This window comes from Cetorhinus maximus, chromosome 28 (assembly GCF_964194155.1).
Source record: "Cetorhinus maximus chromosome 28, sCetMax3.hap1.1, whole genome shotgun sequence".
Classification (NCBI taxonomy): Eukaryota; Metazoa; Chordata; class Chondrichthyes; order Lamniformes; family Cetorhinidae; genus Cetorhinus; species Cetorhinus maximus.
In genome coordinates this window covers 19,677,315-19,703,870 of record NC_135906.1, presented here as the reverse complement: position 1 = coordinate 19,703,870, position 26,556 = coordinate 19,677,315, and the positions used below count along the sequence as shown (strand labels likewise).

Here is a 26,556-nt window from a genome sequence, read left to right as displayed (position 1 = left end):
CAGCAATAACCTGCTCGCTGATGCCAGTGAGGTTCCAGCAGAGTCACCCAGCTCCTGACCTCATCACAGCCCTAGTCCAAACATGGACAAAAGAGCTGAACTCAAAAGGTTAGAGTGACTGCCCTTGACATCAAGGCAGCTTTTGACCAAGTGTGGCATCAAGGAGCCCAAGCAAAATTGGAGTCAATGGGAATCAGGGGGAAAACTTTCCACTGGTTGGAGTCATACCTAGCACAAAGGAAGATGGTTATGGTTGTTGGAGGTCAATCATCTCAGTTCCAGGACATCACTGCAGGAGTTCCTCAGGGTAGTGTCCTAGGCCCAACCATCTTCAGCTACTTCAGCAATGACCTTCCTTCCATCATAAGGTCAGAAGTGGGGATGTTCGCTGATGATTGCACAATGTTCAGCACCATTCGTGACTTCTCCTCAAATACAGAAGCAGTCCATATCCAAATGCAGCAAGACCTGGACAATTTTATTTAGTTTAAACAGTTAGTCCACTAGACTGTCAAGGGATGGTCATGGCTAAAGAGTTCACAATTAATTAGAAGGACAGCACCTTCCAAAGCCACAACCACTACCATCTAGAAGGACAAGGGCAGCAGATACATGGGAACACCATCACCAGGAAGTTCCCCTCCAAGCCACTCACCCCATCCTGATTTGGAAATACATCACCATTCCTTCACTGTCACTGGGTCAAAATTCTGGAACTCCCTTCCTAACAGCACTGTGGGTGTACCTACACCACATGGACTGCAGCGGTTCAAGAAGGCAGATCACCACCACCCTCTCAAGGGCAGCTAAAGGTGGGCAATAAAAATGCTGGCCTGGCCAGAGATGCCCATGTCCCTTAAAAGAATTAAAAGGAAGCACTGACCACTCCATTGTAATCAATTCAGTGACTGTAACTTTCCAGATTTGTTTTCCATTTGTAGACAGGTCTTGTGAGAGCTAACTTCCCTGGGCTCAGCAGCTGAAGGAGCGCTCGAGCTCCTGTAAGGAGTCATTCCGGGCTCCCTGATAGCAGTCTTTGGCCTTTTTCCAGTAGTGTCCTAGGATCTCTTACTCCCACCCTTGTGGCACTCTTGCCTCCAAGTCAGAGATTTTGGGTTCACAACCTAGTCCAGGCTACCTAAAGCATTTAATCTAAACTGACATTCCACTGCAATACTCAAGGAATACTGCACTGTCTTTCCAATGAGATGCTAAGCTGAGGCCCCATCTGCCCTCTCAAATGGGAGTAAGAGATCCTAAGACACTATTGGAAAAAGAGCGAGGGAGTTCTTTTCAGTCTCCTGGCCAATATTTACCCCTCAAAACAGATGACCTGGCTCTTACCTTGTTGTTGCTTGTGGGGTCTCACTGTTGTCAAATCAGCTGCTGTGTTTCCAACGTCACAACAATAGCTACATTTCAGAAGAACTTCATTGGTTGTAAAGTGCTTTAGGACATTGTGAGGATGTAAAAGGTACTATAGAAATCCAGTTTCTTTTCTGTGTATTGAGATGGGCGTGTTCCTGTGAATTGGTATTGACTTTCTCCAGGCTATGGCTTTAAAGAATCTATGATAAAAGTCAGTTAATTTAGCAACAATTATGTTTCCTCATCATCTTGATACCATAAATACAACATTCTAATCAGCACCATGTTTGAAATCTCAGGTAGCCGATTTAAGTCAGTCTTTTCTGGAACGGGGTTGATGCTCCTAATCTTCATCATTCTGTGTGTTATCCTTGTTCTTCTGATCACCGGAGTCATTAAATGTAAGTAACTTTCCACTTCATGTCCACGTTGTTCTTTTTTAATTCACTCTAAGGATGTGGGTGTCACTGATGTTATGTTAATCCCAAGCCAGTTAGTGAAGTGTGAAACTAGACACTAATACTTTTCCTGATAATAGGTTTATTTACAGAATGTAGCTCTACATATGTCTGCTTCCTACCTACTAGCCCCACTGTGTCCCAGCAGTCTCTCTTTACAAGTACTCTAGGTACTTAAATACTCTAGGTACTTAATTAATCAATGCCCTTAATTAATCAATGCCATTAACGCCTGGCAAGGACAGCATCTATTGCCCATCCCTAGTTACTGTTGAAAAAGACTGGTGGATTGTCTTCTTGGATTGCTGCAGCCCAGGGGAAGGTGGTGGCATAGTGGTATAGTCACTGGACTAGTATTCCAGAGACCCAGGCTAATGCTCTGGGGACCTGGGTTCAAACCCCACCACTGCAGATGGTGAAATTTGAATTCAACAAAAGCCTGGAATTAAAAACTTGATGACCATGTAAACCATTGTTGGAAAAAATCCATCTGGTTCACTAATGCCCTTTAGACTCCAGACCCACAGCAATGTGGTTGACTCTTAAAAATGCCCTCTGAATAAGTGCTGGCCAAGCCAGCAATGCCCACATGAACAAATTTTTAAAAAATGTACTGAAGGTGCTCCTGTGACAGATTCAGACTTAGTAAACATTTCAGGAACAGCTTTGTTTCTAAGTCAACTTTGGTGTGACTGATTGTAACAAGTGAAGCAATTTCTTGAGACAAGTTCTAGAGAACAGATAGAGTCACTGCCTCTGGGACATTTCAATGTAAAACTGAGGCAGGCAGCAAGTGCTGAGATTTTCAGAATGTTGGTCGTGTCAAATCTCTTGCCTCAATTGCAAACAGCCAGCAATTGATAAAATTAAGACTGTTCTGGAATCACTCTATCTGGTCTGCCGATTAAATCAGAAATCTGCATGCTTTGCCCGAAAGAGAAACACATTCTTAAAAACTTGCACAGACTGTGGAAAGCCAGAATAACAAACAGAACCTCTAAAACGTATAGTCTATGTGGTTTATTTACTGAAATCTATCTATAAGATTCTATTTATGCATTATGCTTCAGGTGTAAAAATGAAAAGTTACTTGTGGAAAAATTTGCAGGGTTAGGTGGAAAAGTTGGTGTGGGACTGGGTGAGTTTCTCTTCCAGGGAGTTGACATAGGCACGATGAGCCAAATGGCTTCCTTCTCTGCTTAAACCATTCTCTGATTCCATGCACGCAATTCTGCTACTTTTGCACATTGGCTCATTAATCAAGCAGCTGAGCTCTGAAAGGTAAATGCTGTGGCTACAAGAGCAGGTCAGAGGCTATCAATCCTGTGGCAAGTAACTCGGCCCATGACTCCCCAAAGCCTGTCCACCATCTACGAGGCACAAGTCAGGAGTGTGATGGAATAATCTCCACTTGCCTGGACGAGTGCAGCTCCAACAACACTCAAGAAGCTTGACGCCGTCCAGGACAAAACAGCCACTTGTTTGCTTGTCCTGATAGTCGAGGAGGCCAAAGGAGAAGCCATTGAACCCCATCTGCAGTGAGAATAATAAATAGAGTGCAACTTGCACTGTGTAAGATTACCACCACTGACACACAATGGCAGGAGTGTGTACCAACTACAAGATGCACTGCAGGAACTCATGTCCTGAATTGGAAATATACCACTGTTCCTTCCACAATCATTCACTCCCTCCACCACCAACGCACAGTTGCAGCAGTGTGTACCATCTACAAGATGCACAAGATGCAGGAATTCACCAAGGCTCCTTAGTCAGCACCTTCCAAACCCACAACCACTACCATCTAGAAGGTCAAAGGCAGCAGACACATGGGAACACCACCATCCGGAAGTTCCCCTCCAAGCCACACACCATCCTGACTTGGAAATATATCACCGTTCCTTCACTGTCACTGGGTCAAAATTCTGGAACTCCCTCCCTAACAGCACTGTGGGTGTACCTACACCACATGGACTGCAGCGGCTCAAGAAGCCAGCTCACCACCACCTTCTCAAGGGCAACTAGGGGTGGGCAATAATTGCTGGCCCAGCCAGCAACACCCACATCTGTAAATGAATTTTTAAAAAGGTGGAATATTCTCTCTGGGTGTGAACCTGGATGGCAATCCAAGACTCTTCTTTCCGGCAGCTTCCAAAAATCCTGAGTAAATCAGTTTAAGGTGGCCTTCAGTGAGGTCAAAATCGACTTGCAGGAGAAAGTCATAACTCCATATCAGTTCGACAAAAACTGGGCAGGTTTATTTTGGAGAGATATGGTTGAGAAATATCAACAAAATAAAAACACACCTACTGTGAATGCTGAAGATATGAAATACAGGAAGAAAATGCTGGAAATGGTCACCAGTTAGAGCAGCATCTGTGGAGGGAGAAAAGCAGAAGTGGAAAAATTAACTCTGTTTAGATGATAGGATAAGAGAAGGTGTGTTCTTGCTGCCTAATCACCCAGAGCCTGAGATGCCTATCTCAGTGGTGTCACTATCGCAAATTACCCCCAGCAATGAATTCACCCTTGTTCACTCTCCATTGTGACAGGCCTACGTGCTGCTCAATTGGTCACCTTCAAAACGTGACAATGGTACATCTTTTAAACCAGCCCAGGAAACTGGAAAAGAAAGAGAATATATAATTTTAAATCTGTTTGTGGTTGACAGGGCGGGGGCGCGATGGACAGAGGGAAAATAGGAGAGGGCATGATTCAGATCCGCAGTATTTTGCTTTTATTAAAATATTTGAACCCCGGTATCATTTCAGTTTACGGTTTATAGACATCAGCGAACTATTTATTTCTCGCCTGTCTTCAAACGGTGAGTTCCATAAAACGATGTCAGGAACTGAACCGATAAGCCAGCACTGAGATGCTGCCCCTGACATTATTGGGGTTACTTACAGCTAAAGAATGATGCACAATAAAACTGAAGTCACAACATGGCAGGAGCAATGGGTTTTGTTCTGATGTTTATTTTGCTGCCAAGGAAAGATCATCGAGAACTTCAGTAACATTGCGATCGGCTCCGTGTTATAAAAAGGAAGTGAGAAAAATCTTGGGTTACATTTAAAAACAACACAAAACTACACCCTTCCGACATTGTGGCAGCACGTTTTACATAACTGCTTTGCAATGTTGAAACTTTCCCAACAGCTTGTCTGACACTATAAGTCACTTTCCCTGTCCAACACCAGACTGGCGATGTTACACTCTACACATTCAGATCTGTACACTCTGACTTGTCCGGGAAGTTACATTTGGCTGCCACAATTTGTCGCTAGCAATCTGACCTCTGGGGAATTTAGTTTACCCTCTCTCGGCTGCTAAATGAACTTTGTAACTAAACTCTTGCTGATTTCTCAGGTTCAGAGACCAATGAGACAGTGGAGGAGTTTCAGTCGCAGGTCCAGACGCAGGTCTCTCATGCCCTGAATAATGGTGAGTGGAGTATGGGAGAATACGGTGACATGGGAGGGATTTCACCTGTGGAAGTCCAAGGATCCAGAGTAAAGGACAAATGATCAGAATCTCAATCAATTTCGCAGCTAATTACTCAGTGATTAAAAGGAAGTACTCACTATTTATAATTTGGTCTCGGGCTGCAAATGACAAGGTCACATTTGTTACAAGTCCTGACCTAACCCAAGGAGTTTCTCGGTTTTCTGATTTATTTTCAAACAACTTGAGTTAGGCCGTTTCAGAGGGAATTTAGCCCATAGTGTGGGTTCAGAGTCCTGCTCGGGCTCTGCTGTACAGCAGCACTGAAACTAACTGGACTTTAACATGGTGTTAGAGCCAAGTGAGGAGGGGTAAAGTTGACTCCTCTCTCACACCACACCAAGCCTGACCTTAACAGGGACTTTTGTGAATTTAGAAGGATGAAGGTATTTTACTCAATGTCTGTGTTTAGCCATTTACAGCCAGAAACAAGTCTGACTGGCTTTCTTGAGGTTTATAACAAAAAAGAGGTTAGTTTTTATTGAGTTAAAAGCCCACCCAGGTAAAGATAGGGAAGCATTTAAAAAGGTAAACCTGCGCTTCTCAAACGTGACCCACATTCACACACACCCACGAGCGTGCAAAATTCACATGCTATGCTGTAGGTAGTTGCTTTCTTAGCCAAATTAAAGTTCAATACTGAAAGATTTTTTAAAAGCTTGCCGTGAAACTAACATATTTGTTCATAATATTGTTGTATTGTAAAGTAGGCTTATGGGTGAGAGTGTAAATGCTTCCAGCTGTGTGATTTAATTGAATTGGAGTCAGATAGACTGCAAGCTTGAAATTATCAAAAATAGCTAGGGGTAAAAGACGTTTGAAATGCTAATAAGTAAACATGGATGAGGGCTTAGCATGTAGGGTGTGAAGGAAATTGGTAGTTTTAGATATGTGAATGGATTATTTAGGTTTCAAAGGGATGATAAGATGTTTACAACTAACAAGATAAGCAAGGCCAAGCAGTGTGTTTATTTTTCCCAAAGCTACCATCCATCTTGGCAACATGAAAGATTTTTATATTATGGGAGAAGTAAATTTCCAAAGACATACAGAACAATGGAAGTTACAGATTAAAGAAAGAGAAACATATATAAAGAAGGATGGAAGGCTATGTTGTTGGGGTTGGGGGGGTGGGGGGGAAGGCATGTAAGATCTAAAAGGACCATGTAAAACAGTTTTGGGGAAGACTCCAGCCACTTTAGCAGAAGTCTGCTGTGTCCAGTAACCCAAGGTAGATGAAAGCCTTTGGAATTCCACTGTTGAGTGGGTGCTGTGATAAACTTGCTGGCTTGCCTACTTAAATTTAAAATCTATTTTGGCACTGTTGCCTTAAAGGAGGTGTGTAGTTTAGGAGTTAGGTTAATTAGGGATTTTGGGATTTTTTATAGTATTAGGTAGCTGTAATCTTATACATACACTTGAAATCTTTTCTTTTATTAGTAAATGCTTTAATTTAGTTTTTAATATCTCTTTAGGTGTTAATGGACTGATTACTCATGAATTCAGTGCACAAATATTCTCGGAATAAATACAGAATTTAAAAAACCAATGTGATAGCATGGCCAAGTTTCCCTTGTAGATTTGGTCTGCCTGGCACATATCATAACAAGCTTGGGAGTTCATTGTTTATGAGTCCTTGGCTTGTCCCTATGGCTGTGGCAGAAATTTTTCCAAGTTCCTTAGATTCCAGGAGTTGAGTTGAAGCCCATGTAACTGCACTTGCTAAAGATAATTTATTTTTAATCTTTAATCCATCTCTTCTGGAAGTTGATACATTTTGCACCTGATGTTCTGTTCACTAGAAAATTCACTATCTCTGTGCTGGATTTTTAAACTGTAAGGGATAGGGCCTTAACTTGGGAGAGGAGAGAAGGGGAGCTCCTTACTGCTCTATTGACAACTTTTCCAGACTACTGACTGCTTCTGTCTTTAGCAGCTTGTATAAAAGAGATTTCAAAATGGTTACTTCGGTCACATGACCTCTCTCTCCCCATAATGATTTCAGAATGGATTCGTTACTTGTCTAAATTGTAAGTTGCTTTTGTTTCATGCCAAGGGGTGAGTAGATTCTGAAATGTCCCAGCCATTAGCTCTTTGAATGAATCATTATCCACCTTGATGAGATAGGAAAATATATTTCATGTCGCTATTGTTCTAGCAGATTTTCTTTTGCTGGAGAGGTAGTCTTACAGAAATGTAAAATGTTATGTCGGGTATATTTCTCAGTAAATTGTTTTGAAGTAGTTCTTGACATCCTCTGGTGTGAAATTCCAGAGAAGGATGTTGTGGCATGTCTGACTTGTATTCCACATTGGAACTTTCCAGAAACTAATCATTGCCAGGTGACTTGTGGCAGCCATCTTTAATCAGTGTCTTTTCTTGTCTTTAAAAAATCCTTTTTAAACAGTTCAGTATATGTTTGATCAGCTGGTGAAATTACAGATTGACATCATTCATGCACAAATCCATCATCGTGACAATGACCATAACTTCTGGCAGCTCTCAAATAACCTGACTTAATTGCATAGATTGTCATGGTGGGATTTGAACGCAAGCTCTGATTGACTTTAGGACACAGCACCCAAGTCCTGATGATTGTAGCCTTCCACAATAATTGGATAACATCTTTATGTCAGATAGCTTCATTGAACAGAAGATGGGTGGGAACGAAAGAACAGAATTAGGCGTATGAAACAATGAAGAATTGAAGGTGGAGGGTGCACATCTGGAGGGCAGCAAGGGATTGGAGAAGGAAGGATGGACACTGAAGAATTGGGGCTAGACCTAGAACTCCCTGAGATCTCTGTGCTCCTCCAATTCTGGCCCCTTGACATCACTGACTTTCATTGCTCTACCATTGGACGGCCATAAGTTGGGCCATAAGCTATGAAATTTCCTTCCTAAAACTCTCAGCTATCCTGCTTTAAGACTCTCCTTACAGCCTATCTCCTTGACCAAGCTTTTGGGTCACCTGTCCCAATGTCTCCTTATTTAGCTGAGTGTCAAATTTTGCTGATAACACTCCTGTGAAGTACCTTGAGATGTTTTACTATGTTAAAGGCACTATATCAATGCAAGTTGTTGTTGTCTTATGTTCTTTATACCTGTCCTGTATAATCTTTGTTTTTCTCCCACCAATGTAACCTGGATCCCATCATCTCCCACTCCGACTTACCTCTCCTTGCATCTCAAACCTTGGGGGGGTGGGGGGAGACATTAGCTTTCTGAATCTCCTCTTCCTTGTGTAAATCTGGACGTTGCAAATCTCAGGCATTAGTTGATATTCTGTTATGAATTGCTTAATACAAGCCAGAGAGGTGAAGGGATTCGTTTTCCCTGCATTGTAACTCATGCTGCACACATTTTGAGTTCATTTCCTATATTCTAACCCTGAAGTCTAAATCTTTAGTTTCAGACAAATCAGAACTGAAGGAACTCGAGCTGCGTATTCGAAATGAAGTGACACAGTTGGGTGAAAGAGGTGAGTGGGACAGGGTTGGATCAGTTGAGTGGCTGCATGATTCAATCAGTGGCAACTGGGAAAATAAACCCCCCAGTCTCACTCAGAATTAGCCGGGGAACACATCTCCCCTTTGCCATCCCAAGTCTCCACTATTGGCAAGAGCGTACGGGAGGACGTTAAGTGAGGACAGAATCGGGACTGACTGTGATGCACCCCATGTCTAATTAGCCAGCCTGCACTCACGTTTGACTCCCACGCTAAGAATCATGTGAGGAACCTTGTTCTCCTGATACCCAATGAACACAAATGGAGCCCCTCAGGAAAAGAGGAATAGAAGTTGTGGAGCTCAGAAAAGAAATCTGTCCCATAACGAAATATAGAAAATGTATGGTACAAAAGGAGGCCATTCAGCCCATCGTATCTCTCCCAACCAAGAAAGAGAAATTCAGCCATGACTTTCTCTTTTAATTTAGTGTGTGTTTAATAATAAGTTCGACACAACTTCATTCTGATTATATACACCAGCTTCCTGCAACCTGAGGGAATTTAATTCTTAGATAAAAGCAAAAAACTGCAGATGCTGGAAATCCAAAACAAAAATAAAAATACCTGGAAAAACTCAGCAGGTTTTACAGCATCTGCAGAGAGGAACACAGTTAACGTTTCGAGTCCGAATGACTCCTCAACAGAACTAAGGAAAAATAGAAGAGAGATGAAATATAAGCTGGTTTAAGGGGAGGGTGGGACAAGTAGAGCTGGATAGAGGGCCAGTGATAGGTGGAGATTGCCAAAAGATGTCATAGACAAAAGGACAAAGAGGTGTTGAAGGTGATGATATTATCTAAGAAATGTGCTAATAGGTGACATTAAGGGTAGAAAGCAGGATGAGCAAGGTACAGATAGCCCTAGTGGGGGTGGGGTGGGGGAAAGGGATCGAAATAGGCTAAAAGGTAGAGAGAAAACAATGGATGGAAATACATTTTAAAATAATGGAAATAGGTGGGGAAAGAAAAATCTATATAAATTATTGGAAAAAAGGGGGATCGGAAAGGGGGTGGGGATGGAGGAGAGAGTTCATGATCTAAAATTGTTGAACTCAATATTCAATCCGGAAGGCTGTGAAGTGCCTAGTCAGAAGATGAGGTGCTGTTCCTCCAGTTTGCGTTGAGCTTCACTGGAACATTGCAGCAGGCCAAGGACAGACATGTGGGCATGAGAGCAGGGTGGTGTGTTGAAATGGCAAGCGACAGGGAGGTCTGAGTCATGCTTGTGGACAGACCGAAGGTGTTCCGCAAAGCGGTCACCCAGTCTGCATTTGGTCTCTCCAATGTAGAGGAAACCGCATTGGGAGCAGCGAATGCAGTCGACTAAGTTGAAGGAAGTGCAAGTGAAATGCTGCTTCACTTGAAAGGAGTGTTTGGGCCCTTGGATGGTGAGGAGAGGGGAAGTAAAGGGGCAGGTGTTGCACCTTCTGTGGTTGCATGGGAAGGTGCCGTGGGAGGGGGTTGAGGTGCAGGGGGTGATGGAGGCGTGGACCAGGGTGTCCCGGAGGGAACGATCCCTGCGGAATGCCGCCGGGGGGGTGAAGGGGAGATGTTTTTGGTGGTGGCATCATGCTGGAGTTGGCGGAAATGGCGGAGGATGATCCTTTGAATGCGGAGGCTGGTGGGGTGATAAGTGAGGACAAGAGGGACCCTATTATGGTTCTGGGAGGGAGAGGAAGATGTGAGGACGGATGCGCGGGAGATGGGCTGGACACGGTTGAGGGCCCTCTCAATCACCGTGGATGGAAAACCTCGGTTAAGGAAGAAGGAAGACATGTCAGAGGAATTGTTTTTGAAAGTGGCATCATCAGAACAGATGCGACGGAGGCGAAGGAACTGAGAGAATAGGATGGAGTCCTTACAGGTAGCGGGGTGTGAGGAGCTGTAGTCGAGGTAACTGTGGGAGTCGGTAGGCTTGTAATGAATATTGGTGGATAGTCTATCACCAGAAATTGAGACAGAGAGGTCAAGGAAGGGAAGGGAAATGTCAGAGATGGACCACGTGAAAATGATGGAGGGGTGGAAATTGGAAGCAAAATTAATCAATTTTTCCAGGTCCAGACGAGAGCATGAAGCAGCACCGAAGTAATCATCGATGTACCGGAGAAAGAGTTGTGGGAGGGGGCCGGAATAAGACTGGAACAAGGAATGTTCCACAGACCCCATAAAGAGACAGGCATAGCTGGGGCCCATGCGGGTACCCATAGCCACACCTTTTATTTGGAGGAAGTGAGATGAATTTAAGGAGAAATTGTTCAGTGAGAGAACAAGCTCAGCCAGACGGAGGAGAGTAGTGGTGGATGGGGAATGTTCGGGCCTCTGTTCGAGGAAGAAGCGGAGAGCCCTCAGACCATCCCGGTGGGGGATGGAGGTGTAGAGGGATTGGACATCCATGGTGAAGAGGAGGCGGTTGGGGCCAGGGAACTGGAAATTGTTGATGTGACGTAAGGTGTCAGAGGAATCACGGATGTAGGTGGGAAGGGACTGGACAAGGGGAGAGAGAATGGAGTCAAGATAGCAAGAAATGAGTTCCGTGGGGCAGGAACAAGCTGACACGATCGGTCTGCTGGGACAGTTCTGTTTGTGGATTTTGGGTAGGAGGTAGAAGCGGGCCGTCCGAGGTTGGGAGACTATAAGGTTGGAAGCTGTGGAAGGAAGATCTCCAGAGGAGATGAGGTCAGTGACAGTCCTGGAAACAATAGCTTGATGTTCTGTGGTGGGGTCATGGTCCAGGGGGAGGTAGGAGGAAGTGTCTGCGAGTTGACGCTCAGCCTCTGCGAGGTAGAGGTCAGTGCGCCAAACAACAACAGCACCACCCTTGTCAGCGGGTTTGATGACAATGCCAGGGTTGGACCTGAATTCTTGTTCAGTGAAGAGCATTGATGGTCAGTCTCCTGCAGGGGGCAGCAGCGCTCAATCCTTCCCCAGCCTGGAGCTCTGAGCAGAAATCACAGCCTCCACTGAAAGGAACCTGGACAATGTTCCTCCCTCCTCAGCAAACTACCCTCCCTCAACCAATTACCATTCCTCAATCAACTTCCCTCCCTCAACCAACTATCATTCCTCAATCAACTTCCCTCCCTCAAGCAACAACCTTCCCTCAATCAACTACCCTCCCTCAACCAACTACCATTCCTCAATCAACTTCCCTCCCTCAAGCAACAACCTTCCCTCAGTCAACTACCCTCCCTCAACCAACTACCATTCCTCAATCAACTACCCTCCCTCAAGCAACAACCTTCCCTCAGTCAACTACCCTCCCTCAACCAACTACCATTCCTCAATCAACTTCCCTCCCTCAATCAACTACCCTCCCTCACTCAGCAACCTTCCCTCAACCAATTACCCTCCCTCAATGAACTTCCCTCCCTCAACCAATTACCCTCCCTCAATCAACTTCCCTCCCTCAACCAATTACCCTCCCTCAACCAATTACCGTCCCTCAATCAACTTCCTTCCCTCAATCAACTACCCTCCCTCAATCAACTTCCCTCCCTCAACCAATTACCCTCCCTCAACCAAATACCCTCCCTCAATCAACTTCCTTCCCTCAATCAACTCCCCTCCCTCAATCAACTTCACTCCCTCAACCAACTACCCTCCCTCAATCAACACCCCTCCCTCAATCAACTACCCTCCCTCAATCAACTACCCTCCCTCACTCAGCAACCTTCCCTCAACCAACTACCCTCCCTCAATCAACTTCCCTCCCTCAACCAATTACCCTCCCTCAACCAATTACCCTCCCTCAATCAACTTCCTTCAATCAACTACCCTCCCTCAATCAACTTCACTCCCTCAACCAACTACCCTCCCTCAATCAACACCCCTCCCTCAATCAACTACCCTCCCTCAATCAACTACCCTCCCTCACTCAGCAACCTTCCCTCAACCAACTACCCTCCCTCAATCAACTTCCTTCAATCAACTACCCTCCCTCAATCAACTTCACTCCCTCAACCAACTACCCTCCCTCAATCAACACCCCTCCCTCAATCAACTACCCTCCCTCAATGAACTACCCTCCCTCAATGAACTACCCACCTCAACCAACTACCTTCCTTCAAACAACATACTCCCTGAATCAACATCCGTCCCTCAATCAACATCACTCCCTCAACCAACTACCCTCCCTCAACCAACTTCCCTCCCCTCTTAATCAACTTCTCTCCCTCAACCAACCAACCTCCTTCAATCAACATCCGTCCCTCAACCAACTGCCCTCCCTCAATCAACATCCCTCCTTCAACCAACATCGCTCCCTCAACCAACATCCCTCCCTCAATGAACATCCCTCCTCAATTAACTTCCTTCCTTCAACCAACTACCCTCCCTCAACCAACATCATTCCCTCAGCCAACATCACTCCCTCAACCAACAACCCCACCCCCCCTACCCCCCATCAACATTCTTCCCTCAATCGGCATCCCTCGCTCAATCAAATACCCTCCCTCAATCAACATTCCTCCCTCCCGTGGGCATAGTGGTATTGACACTGACAGTATTCCAGGGACCCGGGTTCAAACTCCACCATGGCAAAATGTGAAACTTGATTCCAATAAAAATCTGGAATTAAAAGTCTGCTGATGACTATAAACGATTGTCATAAAAACCCATCTGGTTCACTAATTCACTTTAGGGGTAGAAATCTGCTTTCTTTGCCTGGTCTGGCCTACATGTGACTCCAGGCCCTTAAATACCCTCTGAGCAAAGGCAATTTGGGATGGGCAATAAATGCTGGTCCAGCCAGTGTTGCCCACATCCCATGAATGAATATAAAAAAAGCCAACATCATTCCCTCAACCAAAACTACCCTCCCTCAACCAACGTCCCTCCTTCAAATGGGTTTATGTGTGTAAGGGAGTGTTAATGAGTTAGTGTCTTTGTGTGTGTATATAAGTGAATAAGTGTTAGTGATTAAGTGTACGAGAGAGAGTGAGTTAGTGTATGTGTGAGTGTATGTGCTTGTGTTTGTAGGTATGCAAGTGTGTTTGTGTGTGTGAGTATGTTTGTAGGGGAGGGAGTGTTAATGAGTGAGTGTTAGTGAGTGTAGGGGAGGTGAGGAGTTAGTGTGAGTGTGTGCATAGGGGAGGGAGGGTGTTAGTGTGTGAGCGTGTGTGTAGGAGAGGGAGTGTAATGAGTGAATGTTAGTGAGTGAGTGTAGAGGAGGGAGGGAGTTAGTGTAAGAGTGTGTGTAGGGGAGGGAGGGAGTTAGTGTGTGTGTAGGGGAGGGAGGGAGTTAGTATGTGAGGGTGTGTGTAGGGGAGGGAGTTAGTATGAGTGTGTGTGTAGGGGAGGGAGTGTAATGAGTGAGTGTGTGTAGGGGAGGGAGGGAGTTAGTGTGTGAGGGTGTGTGTAGGGGAGGGTGGGAGTTAGTGTGAGTGTTTGTAGGGGAGGGAGGGAGTTAGTATGAGTGCGTGTGTGTAGGGTAGGAAGTGTAATGAGTGAGTGTGTGTAGGGGAGGGAGGGAGTTAGTATGAGTGTGTGTGTGTAGGGGAGGGAGTGTAATGAGTGAGTGTGTAGGGGAGGAAGGGAGTTAGTGTGTGAGTGAGTGTGTGTAGGGGAGGGAGGGAGTGTAATGAGTGAGTGTGTGTAGGGGAGGGAGTTAGTGTGTGTGTGTGTGTAGGGGAGGGAGTGTAATGAGTGAGTGTGTGTGTAGGGGAGGGAGTGTAATGAGTGAGTGTGTGTGTAGGGGAGGGAGTGTAATGAGTGAGAGTGTGTAGGGGAGGGAGTGTAATGAGTGTGTGTATGTAGGGGAGGGAGTGTAATGAGTGTGTGTAGGGGAGGGAGTGTAATGAGTGAGGGTGTGTGTAGGGGAGGGAGTTTAATGAGTGAGTGAGTGTGTGTAGGGGAGGGAGTGTAATGAGTGAGTGTGTGTGTAGGGGAGGGAGTGTAATGAATGTGTGTAGGGGAGGCAATGTAATGAGTGAGTGTGTGTGTAGGGGAGGGAGTGTAATGAGTGAGTGAGTGTGTGTAGGAGAGGGAGTGTAATGAGTGAGTGTGTGTGTAGGGGAGGGAGTGTAATGAGTGAGTGTGTGAGTAGGGGAGGGAGTGTAATGAGTGAGTGTGTGTAGGGGAGGGAATTTGATTGTGTGTGTAGGGGAGGGAGTGTAATGAGTGAGTGTGTGTGGGGGAGGGAGTGTAATGAGTGAGGGTGTGTAGGGGAGGGAGTGTAATGAGTGTGTGTATGTAGGGGAGGGAGTGTAATGAGTGTGTGTAGGGGAGGGAGTGTAATGAGTGAGTGTGTGTGTAGGGGAGGGAGTGTAATGAGTGAGTGAGTGTGTGTAGGAGAGGGAGTGTAATGAGTGAGTGTGTGTAGGGGAGGGAGTGTAATGAGTGAGTGTGTGTAGTGGAGGGAGTGTAATGAGTGAGGGTGTGTAGGGGAGGGAGTGTAATGAGTGAGTGTGTGTGTAGGGGAGGGAGTCTAATGAATGTGTGTAGGGGAGGGAGTGTAATGAGTGTGTGTAGGGGAGGGAGTGTAATGAGTGAGGGTGTGTGTAGGGGAGGGAGTGTAATGAGTGAGTGTGTGTGTAGGGGAGGGAGTGTAATGAGTGAGTGAGTGTGTGTAGGAGAGGGAGTGTAATGAGTGAGTGTGTGTGTAGGGGAGGGAGTTTGATTGTGTGTGTAGGGGAGGGAGTGTAATGAGTGAGTGTGTGTGTAGGGGAGGGAGTGTAATGAGTGAGGGTGTGTAGGGGAGGGAGTGTAATGAGTGTGTGTATGTAGGGAAGGGAGTGTAATGAGTGTGTGTAGGGGAGGGAGTGTAATGAGTGAGTGTGTGTGTAGGGGAGGGAGTGTAATGAGTGAGTGTGTATGTAGGGGAGGGAGTTTGATTGTGTGTGTAGGGGAGGGAGTGTAATGAGTGAGTGTGTGTAGGGGAGGGAGTGTAATGAGTGAGGGTGTGTAGGGGAGGGAGTGTAATGAGTGTGTGTATGTAGGGAAGGGAGTGTAATGAGTGTGTGTAGGGGAGGGAGTGTAATGAGTGAGGGTGTGTGTAGGGGAGGGAGTGTAATGAGTGAGTGTGTGTGTAGGGGAGGGAGTCTAATGAATATGTGTAGGGGAGGGAGTGTAATGAGTGAGGGTGTGTGTAGGGGAGGGAGTGTAATGAGTGATTGTGTGTGTAGGGGAGGGAGTGTAATGAGTGTGTGTAGGGGTGGGAGTGTAATGAGTGTGTGTAGGGGTGGGAGTGTAATGAGTGTATGTGTAGGGGAGGGAGTGTAATGAGTGTGTGTAGGGGAGGGAGGGAGTGTAATGAGTGTGTGTAGGGGAGGGAGTGTAATGAGTGTGTGTAGGGGAGGGAGGGAGTGTAATGAGTGTGTGTAGGGGTAGGAGTGTAATGAGTGTGTGTAGGGGTGGGAGTGTAATGAGTGTGTGTAGGGGAGGGAGTGTAATGAGTGTGTGTAGGGGAGGGAGGGAGTGTAATGAGTGAGTGTAGGGGAGGGAGGGAGTGTAATGAGTGAGTGTAGGGGAGGGAGGGAGTGTAATGAGTGTGAGTGTGTGTAGGGAGGGAGGGAGTGTAATGAGTGTGTGTAGGGGTAGGAGTGTAATGAGTGTGTGTAGGGGTGGGAGTGTAATGAGTGTGTGTAGGGGAGGGAGTGTAATGAGTGTGTGTAGGGGAGGGAGGGAGTGTAATGAGTGTGTGTAGGGGAGGGAGGGAGTGTAATGAGTGAGTGTAGGGGAGGGAGGGAGTGTAATGAGTGTGAGTGTGTGTAGGGGAGGGAGGGAGTGTAATGAGTGAAGGTGTAGGGGAGGGAGGGAGTGTAATGAATGAGTGAGTGTGTGTAGGGGAGGGAGGGAGTGTAATGAGTGTGTGTAGGGGTAGGAGTGTAATGAGTGTGTGTAGGGGTGGGAGTGTAATGAGTGTGTGTAGGGGAGGGAGGGAGTGTAATGAGTGAGTGTAGGGGAGGGAGGGAGTGTAATGAGTGTGAGTGTGTGTAGGGGAGGGAGGGAGTGTAATGAGTGAAGGTGTAGGGGAGGGAGGGAGTGTAATGAATGAGTGAGTGTGTGTAGGGGAGGGAGGGAGTGTAATGAGTGTGTGTAGGGGAGGGAGGGAGTGTAATGAGTGTGTGTAGGGGAGGGAGGGAGTGTAATGAGTGAGTGTAGGGGAGGGAGGGAGTGTAATGAGTGAAGGTGTAAGGGAGGGAGGGAGTGTAATGAGTGAGTGTAGGGGAGGGAGGGAGTGTAATGAGTGTGAGTGAGTGTAGGGGAGGGAGGGAGTGTAATGAGTGTGAGTGTGTGTAGGGGAGGGAGGGAGTGTAATGAGTGTGTGTAGGGGTGGGAGGGAGTGTAATGAGTGTGTGTAGGGGAGGGAGGGAGTGTAATGAGTGAGTGTAGGGGAGGGAGGGAGTGTAATGAATGAGTGAGTGTGTGTAGGGGAGGGAGGGAGTGTAATGAGTGTGAGTGTGTGTAGGGGAGGGAGGGAGTGTAATGAGTGTGTGTAGGGGAGGGAGGGAGTGTAATGAGTGTGTGTAGGGGTGGGAGGGAGTGTAATGAGTGTGTGTAGGGGAGGGAGGGAGTGTAATGAGTGAAGGTGTAGGGGAGGGAGGGAGTGTAATGAGTGAGTGTAGGGGAGGGAGGGAGTGTAATGAGTGTGAGTGAGTGTAGGGGAGGGAGGGAGTGTAATGAGTGTGAGTGTGTGTAGGGGAGGGAGGGAGTGTAATGAGTGTGTGTAGGGGAGGGAGGGAGTGTAATGAGTGAAGGTGTAGGGGAGGGAGGGAGTGTAATGAATGAGTGAGTGTGTGTAGGGGAGGGAGGGAGTGTAATGAGTGTGAGTGTGTGTAGGGGAGGGAGGGAGTGTAATGAGTGAGTGTAGGGGAGGGAGGGAGTGTAATGAATGAGTGAGTGTGTGTAGGGGAGGGAGGGAGTGTAATGAGTGTGTGTAGGGGAGGGAGGGAGTGTAATGAGTGAAGGTGTAGGGGAGGGAGGGAGTGTAATGAATGAGTGAGTGTGTGTAGGGGAGGGAGGGAGTGTAATGAGTGTGAGTGTGTGTAGGGGAGGGAGGGAGTGTAATGAGTGAGTGTAGGGGAGGGAGGGAGTGTAATGAATGAGTGAGTGTGTGTAGGGGAGGGAGGGAGTGTAATGAGTGAGTGTAGGGGAGGGAGGGAGTGTAATGAATGAGTGAGTGTGTGTAGGGGAGGGAGGGAGTGTAATGAATTGCTCTGGTTATATCGGCCTCGCTGTATGATCTACTCCTGATTCCCTGTTGCTGTTTAGTTTTGGCAGAGTTAACAAAGAACACCGTTAATCTAATAAACTCCGTCACCAGCAAACTGGAAATGTTACCAGAACCCGGTGAGTTATCCGATGAATTTAATAAATTTAAGGCGAAATCTTCCAGTCCCTTACCAGTGGGAGAAATTGGGGAGGAATGAATTTGGTCTCAGGCTATAAACTCAGTTCCCGACAGCGGGATTTTCCCCTTTGGAATTGTGTTCCCGGGTGAAAGGTGGGGTTAAGCTCTCCAATGAGCAATGTTGGGAAGTCCTTGTGCACACATTAGCCATGTCCATGCGTGTTCGTTAAAGACCAGCTTCACCCGAATGAAATCCCCCCCACCGGTGAGGAGTTGGGGATATTCACTTTTACCACCATGTGCAAGTGGCGTAAACCTGGCGAGGGGGAGACTTCAACGACAGGGACGTCGGCTTCCACAGCCCCATGGGGGTCAGCCAGCTTCTGGGCAAGGCAGATTGAATGAGCTGGACAGCGCAGGATGGCAGGTGGTCAGTCACACCCCACCCCCCAAAGCAGAAATCACTCCCACTCCCACTCGCTTAGAGTATCAGAGGGGAAGATGAAACCTGAGTGCCTGTCGATATGTCAATGCCCAGCACGCTGACTGAGCAGATGCGAGAGAGTCAGCCTGTTTTTTGGCTTCGGTTTAACTTGGGGCAGCTTCCTCCCTCCTCCTTTCCTGGAGGGCGTTTAGGGACAAATTTTTTTTTTTTTTTTTTTGTAAAAATATACTTTATTCATAAAAAATCTTCAATCACATTCAAAACCATTTCAAAAACAACATTACAAGGGTACAATCCAGGTTAAACTTTTACAAAATGTATCACCAGGTGCATCAGTACAAACAATATTACAATCATTTACAGCCTTTCATTTTGATCTGTACAGCCCGAGGGGCTCTAAACAGTTCCCAGTCTCTCGGTGCGCTGTGGTAGAAAGGTCTTAGACAGCGACCCTTCCCCATTGCGCCTTTGCGGCAGCTGCCCCAAGCTTTAGTGCGTCCCTCAGCACGTAGTCCTGGACTTTGGATTGTGCCAGTCCGCAACAATCGGTCGGGGACAACTCTTTGTGCTGGAAGACCAACAAGTTTCGGGCAGACCAAAGCGCCTCTTTCACCGAGTTGATGATCCTCCAGCTGCAGTCGATGTTTGTCTCGGTGTGTGTCCCTGGGAACAGCCCGTAGAGCACAGAGTCCTGTGTCACAGAACTGCTCGGGATGAACCTCGACAGCAACCACTGCATCTCTCTCCAGACTTTCTTTGCAAAGGCACAATCCACAAGGAGGTGAACAACGGTCTCTTCCCCACCACAGCCACCTCGAGGGCAACGTGCAGAGGGGGTGAGACTCCTGGCGTGTAGGAAGGATCTGACGGGGAGGGCCTTTCTCACCACCAGCCAAGCTACGTCTTGGTGCTTGTTGGAAAGTTCTGGCGATGAGGCATTCTGCCAAATGACTTTGACAGTCTGCTCGGGGAACCATCCCACAGGGTCCACCCTCTCCTTTTCCCTCAGGGCCTCTAGGACGTTACGTGCTGACCACTGCCTGATGGACTTGTGGTCAAAGGTGTTTTTCTGCATAAATTTTTCCACCAGGGACAGGTGGTACGGCACGGTCCAACTACTTGGAGCGTTCCGCGGCAGCGTGGCCAGACTCATCCTTCGCAACACCGGGGACAGGTAGAACCTCAGCACGTAGTGACACTTGGTGTTTGCGTACTGAGGGTCTACGCACCGCTTGATGCAGCCACACACAAAGGTGGCCATCAGTATGAGGGCGATGTTGGGCACGTTTTTTCCCCCTTTATCTAGAGGCTTGTACATCGCGTCCCTGCAGACACGATCCATTTTCGACCTCCAGATAAAGCGGAAGATGGCTCGAGTGATCGCCATCGCGCAGGAGTGTGGAATGGGCCAGACCTGCGCCACGTACAGCAACAGCGAGAGTACCTCACACCTGATGACCAGGTTCTTACCCGCAATGGAGAAGGAGCGTCGCTCCCACATGCCCAGTTTCCTTTTCACCATAGCCACTCGCTCCTTCCAGTTTCTAACGCATGCCCCGGTCCCTCCGAACCATATCCCCAGCACCTTCAGGCCGTCAGCCCTGACAGTGAAGGGGACAAAGGATCGGTCAGCCCAGTTCCCAAAGAACATGGCCTCGCTCTTCCCACGATTTACCTTGGCTCCCGAGGCCAGTTCGAACTGGTCGCAGACGTGCATCAGTCTGCGCACCGACAGCGGATCCGAGCAGAAAACGGCGACGTCGTCCATGTACAGGGAGGCTTTTACCTGAGTGCCTCCACTGCCTGGGATCGTCACTCCTCTTATGCCCGGATCCTTCCTGATGGACTCGGCAAAGGGTTCTATGCAGCACACGAAAAGGACAGGCGAGAGAGGACAGCCCTGCCTGACTCCAGATTTAATCGGAAAGCTATCTGTTTCCCACCCATTGATTGAGACTGCGCTACTGATGTTAGTGTAGAGCAGTTGGATCCAATTTCGAATTCCCTCCCCAAAGCCCATTTTGGAGAGCACATCCCCCATGTAGGTGTGCGATATTCTGTCAAAGGCCTTCTCCTGATCCAAGCTGATGAGGCAGGTATCCACACCCCTGTCCTGTACATAGGCAATCGTATCCCTGAGCAAATTTCCTGCACTGGCAACACCTTGCCCAGCGTAACTCGGTGATTCCACGTTAGATCAACCGAGGTAGGTTTTAGGGGATCACCTTTAGAGAGAGAGTGGGGGGGTGGGGGGGGTGGAGATAGAGATGCCGAGAGGTTTGGGGGAGGTCGTGATAATCCCGGTGGCGGGCAACAGAGTTTAGGGTTCCCAGCAGCTGCTGTGAAACCTCCAAATAAGAAGTGATGAAAACTGGGCAAGTGCAAGAGGCCAGAGCTGGAGGGGAATTTGGGGCAGTAAAACAGGCTCTTAAACCTGAAAACTGTGGTTGACTGAAAGTCACTTCCTCTGCGTTGTGTTAATTTAGTAAAATTTTGTTGATTTGGCCTCTCAGTGTTGACAGGTGAATGTTAAATGTTTTTCAGCGTGTCAGAACCTTCAGTGCCCTCGCCAATGGATACACTTCAATGACAGCTGTTACTACTTTTCAACGAAAAAAGCCTCCTGGAACTCGAGCAGTTTGTACTGTTCCCTCCGTGGGGCCCACCTCCTGGTCATTAACAGTGTTGATGAGCAGGTGAAGCCAGGTTTATATGCTCTGTCTGTCTGTCTGTGTCTGTGTGTGATCGAGAGTCTGGTGCTGGAGAGGGTACAGAGAGAGAGAGAGAGTGAAGGGGTTCAGTTAGGTGGGAAAGTTTGGACTGTTCTCCTCCCAAGCAGAAAGCTGGGGGCCTGAGGCAGTTTTTCAAAGTTCTGAGTGGCGAGGGGAGGTGGGGGCGGTGTTGAGAAAGTAATGAGGGAGGAACTAGCTTTTCTGGGAAAGTGGGTCAGTAACCAGTGGTCATACATTGAAAATAATTGGTACAAGGGCGATAGGGAAAATGAGTAGAAATGTTTTTTACACAGAGGATTGCTAAGGTCTGGAACACACTGAAAGAATCAGATTCCACTGGAACTTTCTGAAGGACAATTGGACATGTTCCTGAAGAGGGCGGATTTACAGCATTGTAGGAAAAAGCTGGGATTAATTAGACCATAAGACATAGGAGCAGAAATTAGGTCATTCGGCCCATCGAGTCTGCTCCGCCATTCAATCATGGCTGATAAGTTTCTCAACCCCATTCTCCCGCCTTCTCCCCGTAACCTTTGATCCCCTTACCAATCAAGAACCTATCTATCTCGGTCTTAAATACACTCAATGACCTGGCCTCCACAGCCTTCTGTGGCAATGAATTCCATAGATTCACCACTCTCTGGCTAAAGAAGTTTCTCCTCATCTCTGTTCTAAAAGGTCTTCCCTTTACTCTGAGGCTGTGCCCTCGGGTCCTAGTCTCTCCTACTAATGGAAACATCATTGCAGACCTTTTCAGAGAGCCAGCACAAGAACAATGACTGCCTTCTGTACTCTTGAGCTCTAATGATCTAAATAGGGCAACTAACATTTTCCAGATCTAAACCAGGAAGATTTTCTTTAGGTTATGGAGCCAAGTGGGTGGATGGCATTGAGATAAATTTCTATTCATCTATTGCCTTTCCTTTCTGAAGCTCACTCCCCGGCCCCCGCAAAAATTGGAACGTGGCCCCTCAAGTGAAAAGGTAGTCTAATAGATTGCTGGGAGCGGCTTGAGGGGCTGAATGGCCTCTTGCTGTTCCTGTGTCGCTATGAGTATTCCAGTTAAGGAGATGAGATAGAGATAGTGTGCTTTGGCCAATGGTGGGAGGTGGAGGGGTGGCAGGGTGTGGGGAGGGGTGGGGGGTGGCGGGATGTGGGGAGGGATATGGGGGGGTGGAGGGATGTGGAGGGGTGGAGGGATGAGGCTGGATTCAGTGAGGCAGGGTTAAGAGCAGAGTTGCACAGGATGGGACGTTGGAGTGTGACAGAGCGGATGGGATATGGGACGCGTTGGGACTGGGGTTTCCAGTGCTGCTGATGACAATTCATTCAGATCCCTAATACCCCTCGAGGGATAATGGGGGGCCAACTTTCCTCTCCCTGTCACCACAGTATCGGTTCGGCACTGTGCTTTCCGGGGGGGGGGTGGGGGCTGACTCGATGCCAGCTCCACAGATGCTGCCAGACCTGCTGAGTTTTCCCAGTGCTTCCCGCTTTTATTCCAATGCCAGCTGAGCATTGCTGCATCAAGCCAAGAATCTGGGCTTGGCGGATCAGAGGGAGGGAATTTAGACACTGCTCAAAGCTGCACCTAGACCGGCTCCTAGCAGGAAAAGGAGTCAGCACACTGCACTGATGATTTGTTGAGCAGGTTTGGCTTTTGCAATGTCCTGGAGATTAATCTTTAATTCTGAATGGCAATTAAGGATGGGAAATGAACCACTCTCATCCGATGAAAGAATAAAAAAAATACAAATAATGTTCTATTCCCATCCTTGTGCAGCATTTTACTACCTTGGAAACGCAGTCCAAGAGATTCTGGATTGGCCTGACCGATCATAATGGTAAGAATAAATGGCAATGGGTCGATGGCACAGATTACAACACAACACCAAAGTAAGTTTAGTCAAAACGCACAAAACCCAAGTGCCAGACACTGGCTTTGTGAGCAACTCAAAGTGCAGTTTTATTTTATTTTTTTTATTACTTAATGTAAAAACATAGGTTCCAATATCGTCTCAGAGCTGGATATTGTTAACAATAATTATTGCATTATAAAGCCTCCTTACTGACGAAGAACTGAAATGTAAGTGAATAGTTGTTTGGTAGTATAAAACTTGAGCATTGCTGATAAAAAGACATGTTGTCGGAGCTTTTCACCTTGCATTCTCCATGGCAACGCCTCTACCAATGAGAGTCCACTTGCCAACCAATCTCTTCTCATGCAGTATAAATTATTGTTCCCTTTACAATTTATTATTCTTGCAAATTGACCTGATGAATGCAAGAGGAAAAGCATCACCAACAGGTGTCTTTTTTTTGGCAATGCTCATGTCTGATATGCAGTATGTTATGACACAGCTGATGGTAAATGCTGAGTTGGTCAAATCCCAAAGGGAAACTTGAAACAACTGCCACAACTTGTTTTGCAATTTGTGTAAATTTCGAGATGCGGGCCTTGAATTCAGTAGTAATAAGACCACCAAGTCTTATAGGTTTTTACAAAACTAGATTAAACAGTTATTAATAGAAGAAATAGAAGATTAATAGACTTTAAATACATACATAGATGTACAAATTATTACTATGATAACTTCTAAATCCTCTAGTTAATCTGACTCCCAGTTACACGTTCGTTAAGTAAAACAGAGATTTTAAAAGACCCAGGCAAAGTAAATGATACCCTGAACTGTCAAATTTAAAGTGAGTTATCTCAATTTCAGTCCCTGAGGGCAGCAGTTTGGTACATACAGGCTGAAGGCATTTCACACTTGTTGAATCTTAGACTGCTTACCCTTACACACAGCCTTCACTCCTTTATTCTTATTTTCCCCTTTGAATGCAAATACCCATTGTTTCACTATGTCTTTTGAACTTTACCCCTCGACTAATAAAAAATCTATCATAGTACCAATTCCATCAGTAACCTCTGGGAAAAATAAACACACTACTTCTTCCTACTTCTGCTGGCTAGGTATACATTACACCCCCACTTTTGGATTCAAGCCACACTAGTTTGTTAAAAAATGCAAATTTCCCCCTTTACACTTCACATTCTAAACCTTCCCTGTGTTTACTTAATTAACATTTCAAACCTAACTACTTTTCTTACATCAAAGCACCCAGGCTAACTGCCTCTAATTCAATTAAGTGACACACACACACACACACACACGTGCGTATAGACACATAAACACAGACTCTATTTTACAATACATTCCAGTAACGTTATGAACATTATTGTATCTTCCTGACAAGTGTGATGGTGGGAAGAATTAAAATGGAGTTCTGATGGGAATCATCTCTCAGAATGGCATCCCTTGAAACAATATCTTCAGCAGCAACAACAACAACTTGCATTTATATAGCACCTTTAACAAAGTAAAACATCCTGAGGCGTTTCACAGGAACGGTTTTCAAACAAAATTTGACACCAAACCACATAAGGAGATATTGGGGCAGGTGACCAAAAGTTTAGTCAAAGGGGTAGGTTTCAAGGAGCATCATAACGGAGGAAGGAGGAGTAGAGAGGTTAGGGAGGAAATTCCAGAGGTTTGGACACAGACAGCTGAAGGCACAGCCACTAACAGTAGAACAATGAAAGTCGGGGATGGGCAAGAGGCCAGAATCGGAGATCCCGAGGTGTTCTGGGGCTGGAGGAGGTTACAGAGATAGCGAGGGGGGCAAGGCCATGGATGAGAATCTTAAATGGTCTCTTGATGGTACGATTTGTTCTTTAAAGGCAGCACCGTATTGCCTGCGCTACAGCGGTGAATCCCTGACATTGGATACTGCAATAACCGGGTTTTGTTCCTCAGGTTCTGGATGCCAGGAGAACCAAACAGCCATCTGGAAGGTTGTGCTCACATGTGGATGGATGGGTTGTGGAATGATGCCCCATGCACTGGGGAAAATTACTTCATCTGTGAAACGGAGGCTCAGCATTAAGCATGTTGCCAAGTCCGGTGCACTATGGCTATTGAGCATTTGGAATGTGAAAGCACTAACTACTTTGTACCCCTCTGCTCAGCTCTACTTGCATTTATATAGCACCTTTCACCCCCCCACCACCCCCCCCCGCCGACATTGCAAAGCTCGCAGCCAGTGAAGCACTTCTGAAATGCAGTCGCTGTTGTAATGTAGGAAATGTGGCAGCCAATTTACCCACAGCAAGCTCCCGTGAACAGCAATGTGATAATGTACAGATGATCCGTTTTTGCAATGTTGATTAATGGATAAATATTGGCCAAGGACACCCGGGAGAACTCCCCTGCTCTCCTCTTTTTGAAATAGTGGTGTGGAATCTTTGAGATTTTACACTGAAGTCACAGCACCTGATCAGGAGACTCCACCCATATCCCCGCCCTGTCTATCGCACAGAAATTCAACCTGAATGTGCGTCACATTGTTGTAGGTCCCATCCCATCATTGACTATATTCATCTGCATTACAGCAACACCATGGCACAGCAAGGCAACATTAGCAGGGCGACCGGGAAAGAGCAGGAGGGATGTGGGACTAGTTAAATAGCCCTTTTCAAATAGCTGGCACAGGCATGGTGGGCGAATGACCCCTCCCTGTTGCTGAGTGATTTTATGATTCTGTGTGTGATTCTTTTTATTTTGTGTTCTGACGAGTTTTGTAAAGCTTTGCTCAACACTTGTGATGTGAAACTGCTGAATAAAGTAAAAGTTTTGGAGCTCCCTTGTGTATCTGTCATGGAGTCAGAATGTTGCAACACATCAGAAACCACACTGGATCCGACAAAAACTGTCACATCAGCTACGCTCTGTCTCGCGCTTTGGGAGTTGACAGAGGAAGGGAAGGGTTTCTTTCGCTTTTGTGCCATTAAAATGCTTCACTGCAAGTTCCCTTTCAATCTTTGAGCCTTCCTGTGATTTGCCCACCAAAATAGTTTGTGTGTTGTCAGAGCCAGTGTCCCAAGTAGCACAAGTTTCCTGGGATTACATTGCTGATGTACTCGCGAGGGGAGGGGCAGGGGGAGCTAGACTGAGATCCCGATATTGGAGTTAGTGTTGATCCTGTATCTGCATTTAGAAGGTGGGTGAGGTACTGGGGATGTCTTCCTTTTACCTCATCCGAGGAGCACCCATCCCCCATCTCTCACACTGTGGCTGATGAGGCCCTCAGCCTGTCAGACCCATTTCCTGCACTTCTGCCCTCACCCCTTCTCTTCCCCCCCAGAACCATGATCAGGTTCACCCTTGCCCTCACTCTTCACCCCACCAGCCT

At 46.8% G+C, this 26,556-nt stretch overlaps 1 protein-coding gene across 1 annotated transcript in view; it reads left to right on the top strand.

Annotated features, from left to right (window-relative positions):
- Positions 1–26,002, top strand: part of LOC144668897 (asialoglycoprotein receptor 1-like) — a 28,232-nt gene extending 2,230 nt beyond the window's left edge. The window contains exons 2-8 of the mRNA XM_078531360.1: positions 1,668–1,769; positions 5,196–5,270; positions 8,740–8,811; positions 18,048–18,125; positions 21,116–21,267; positions 23,087–23,199; positions 25,122–26,002. Of these exons, the coding sequence (XP_078387486.1) occupies positions 1,668–1,769; positions 5,196–5,270; positions 8,740–8,811; positions 18,048–18,125; positions 21,116–21,267; positions 23,087–23,199; positions 25,122–25,251 (722 nt within the window). The 3' untranslated portion in view covers positions 25,252–26,002. The remainder of the gene's footprint in view (positions 1–1,667; positions 1,770–5,195; positions 5,271–8,739; positions 8,812–18,047; positions 18,126–21,115; positions 21,268–23,086; positions 23,200–25,121) is intronic.
- The last annotated feature ends 554 nt before the right edge of the window (positions 26,003–26,556 follow it).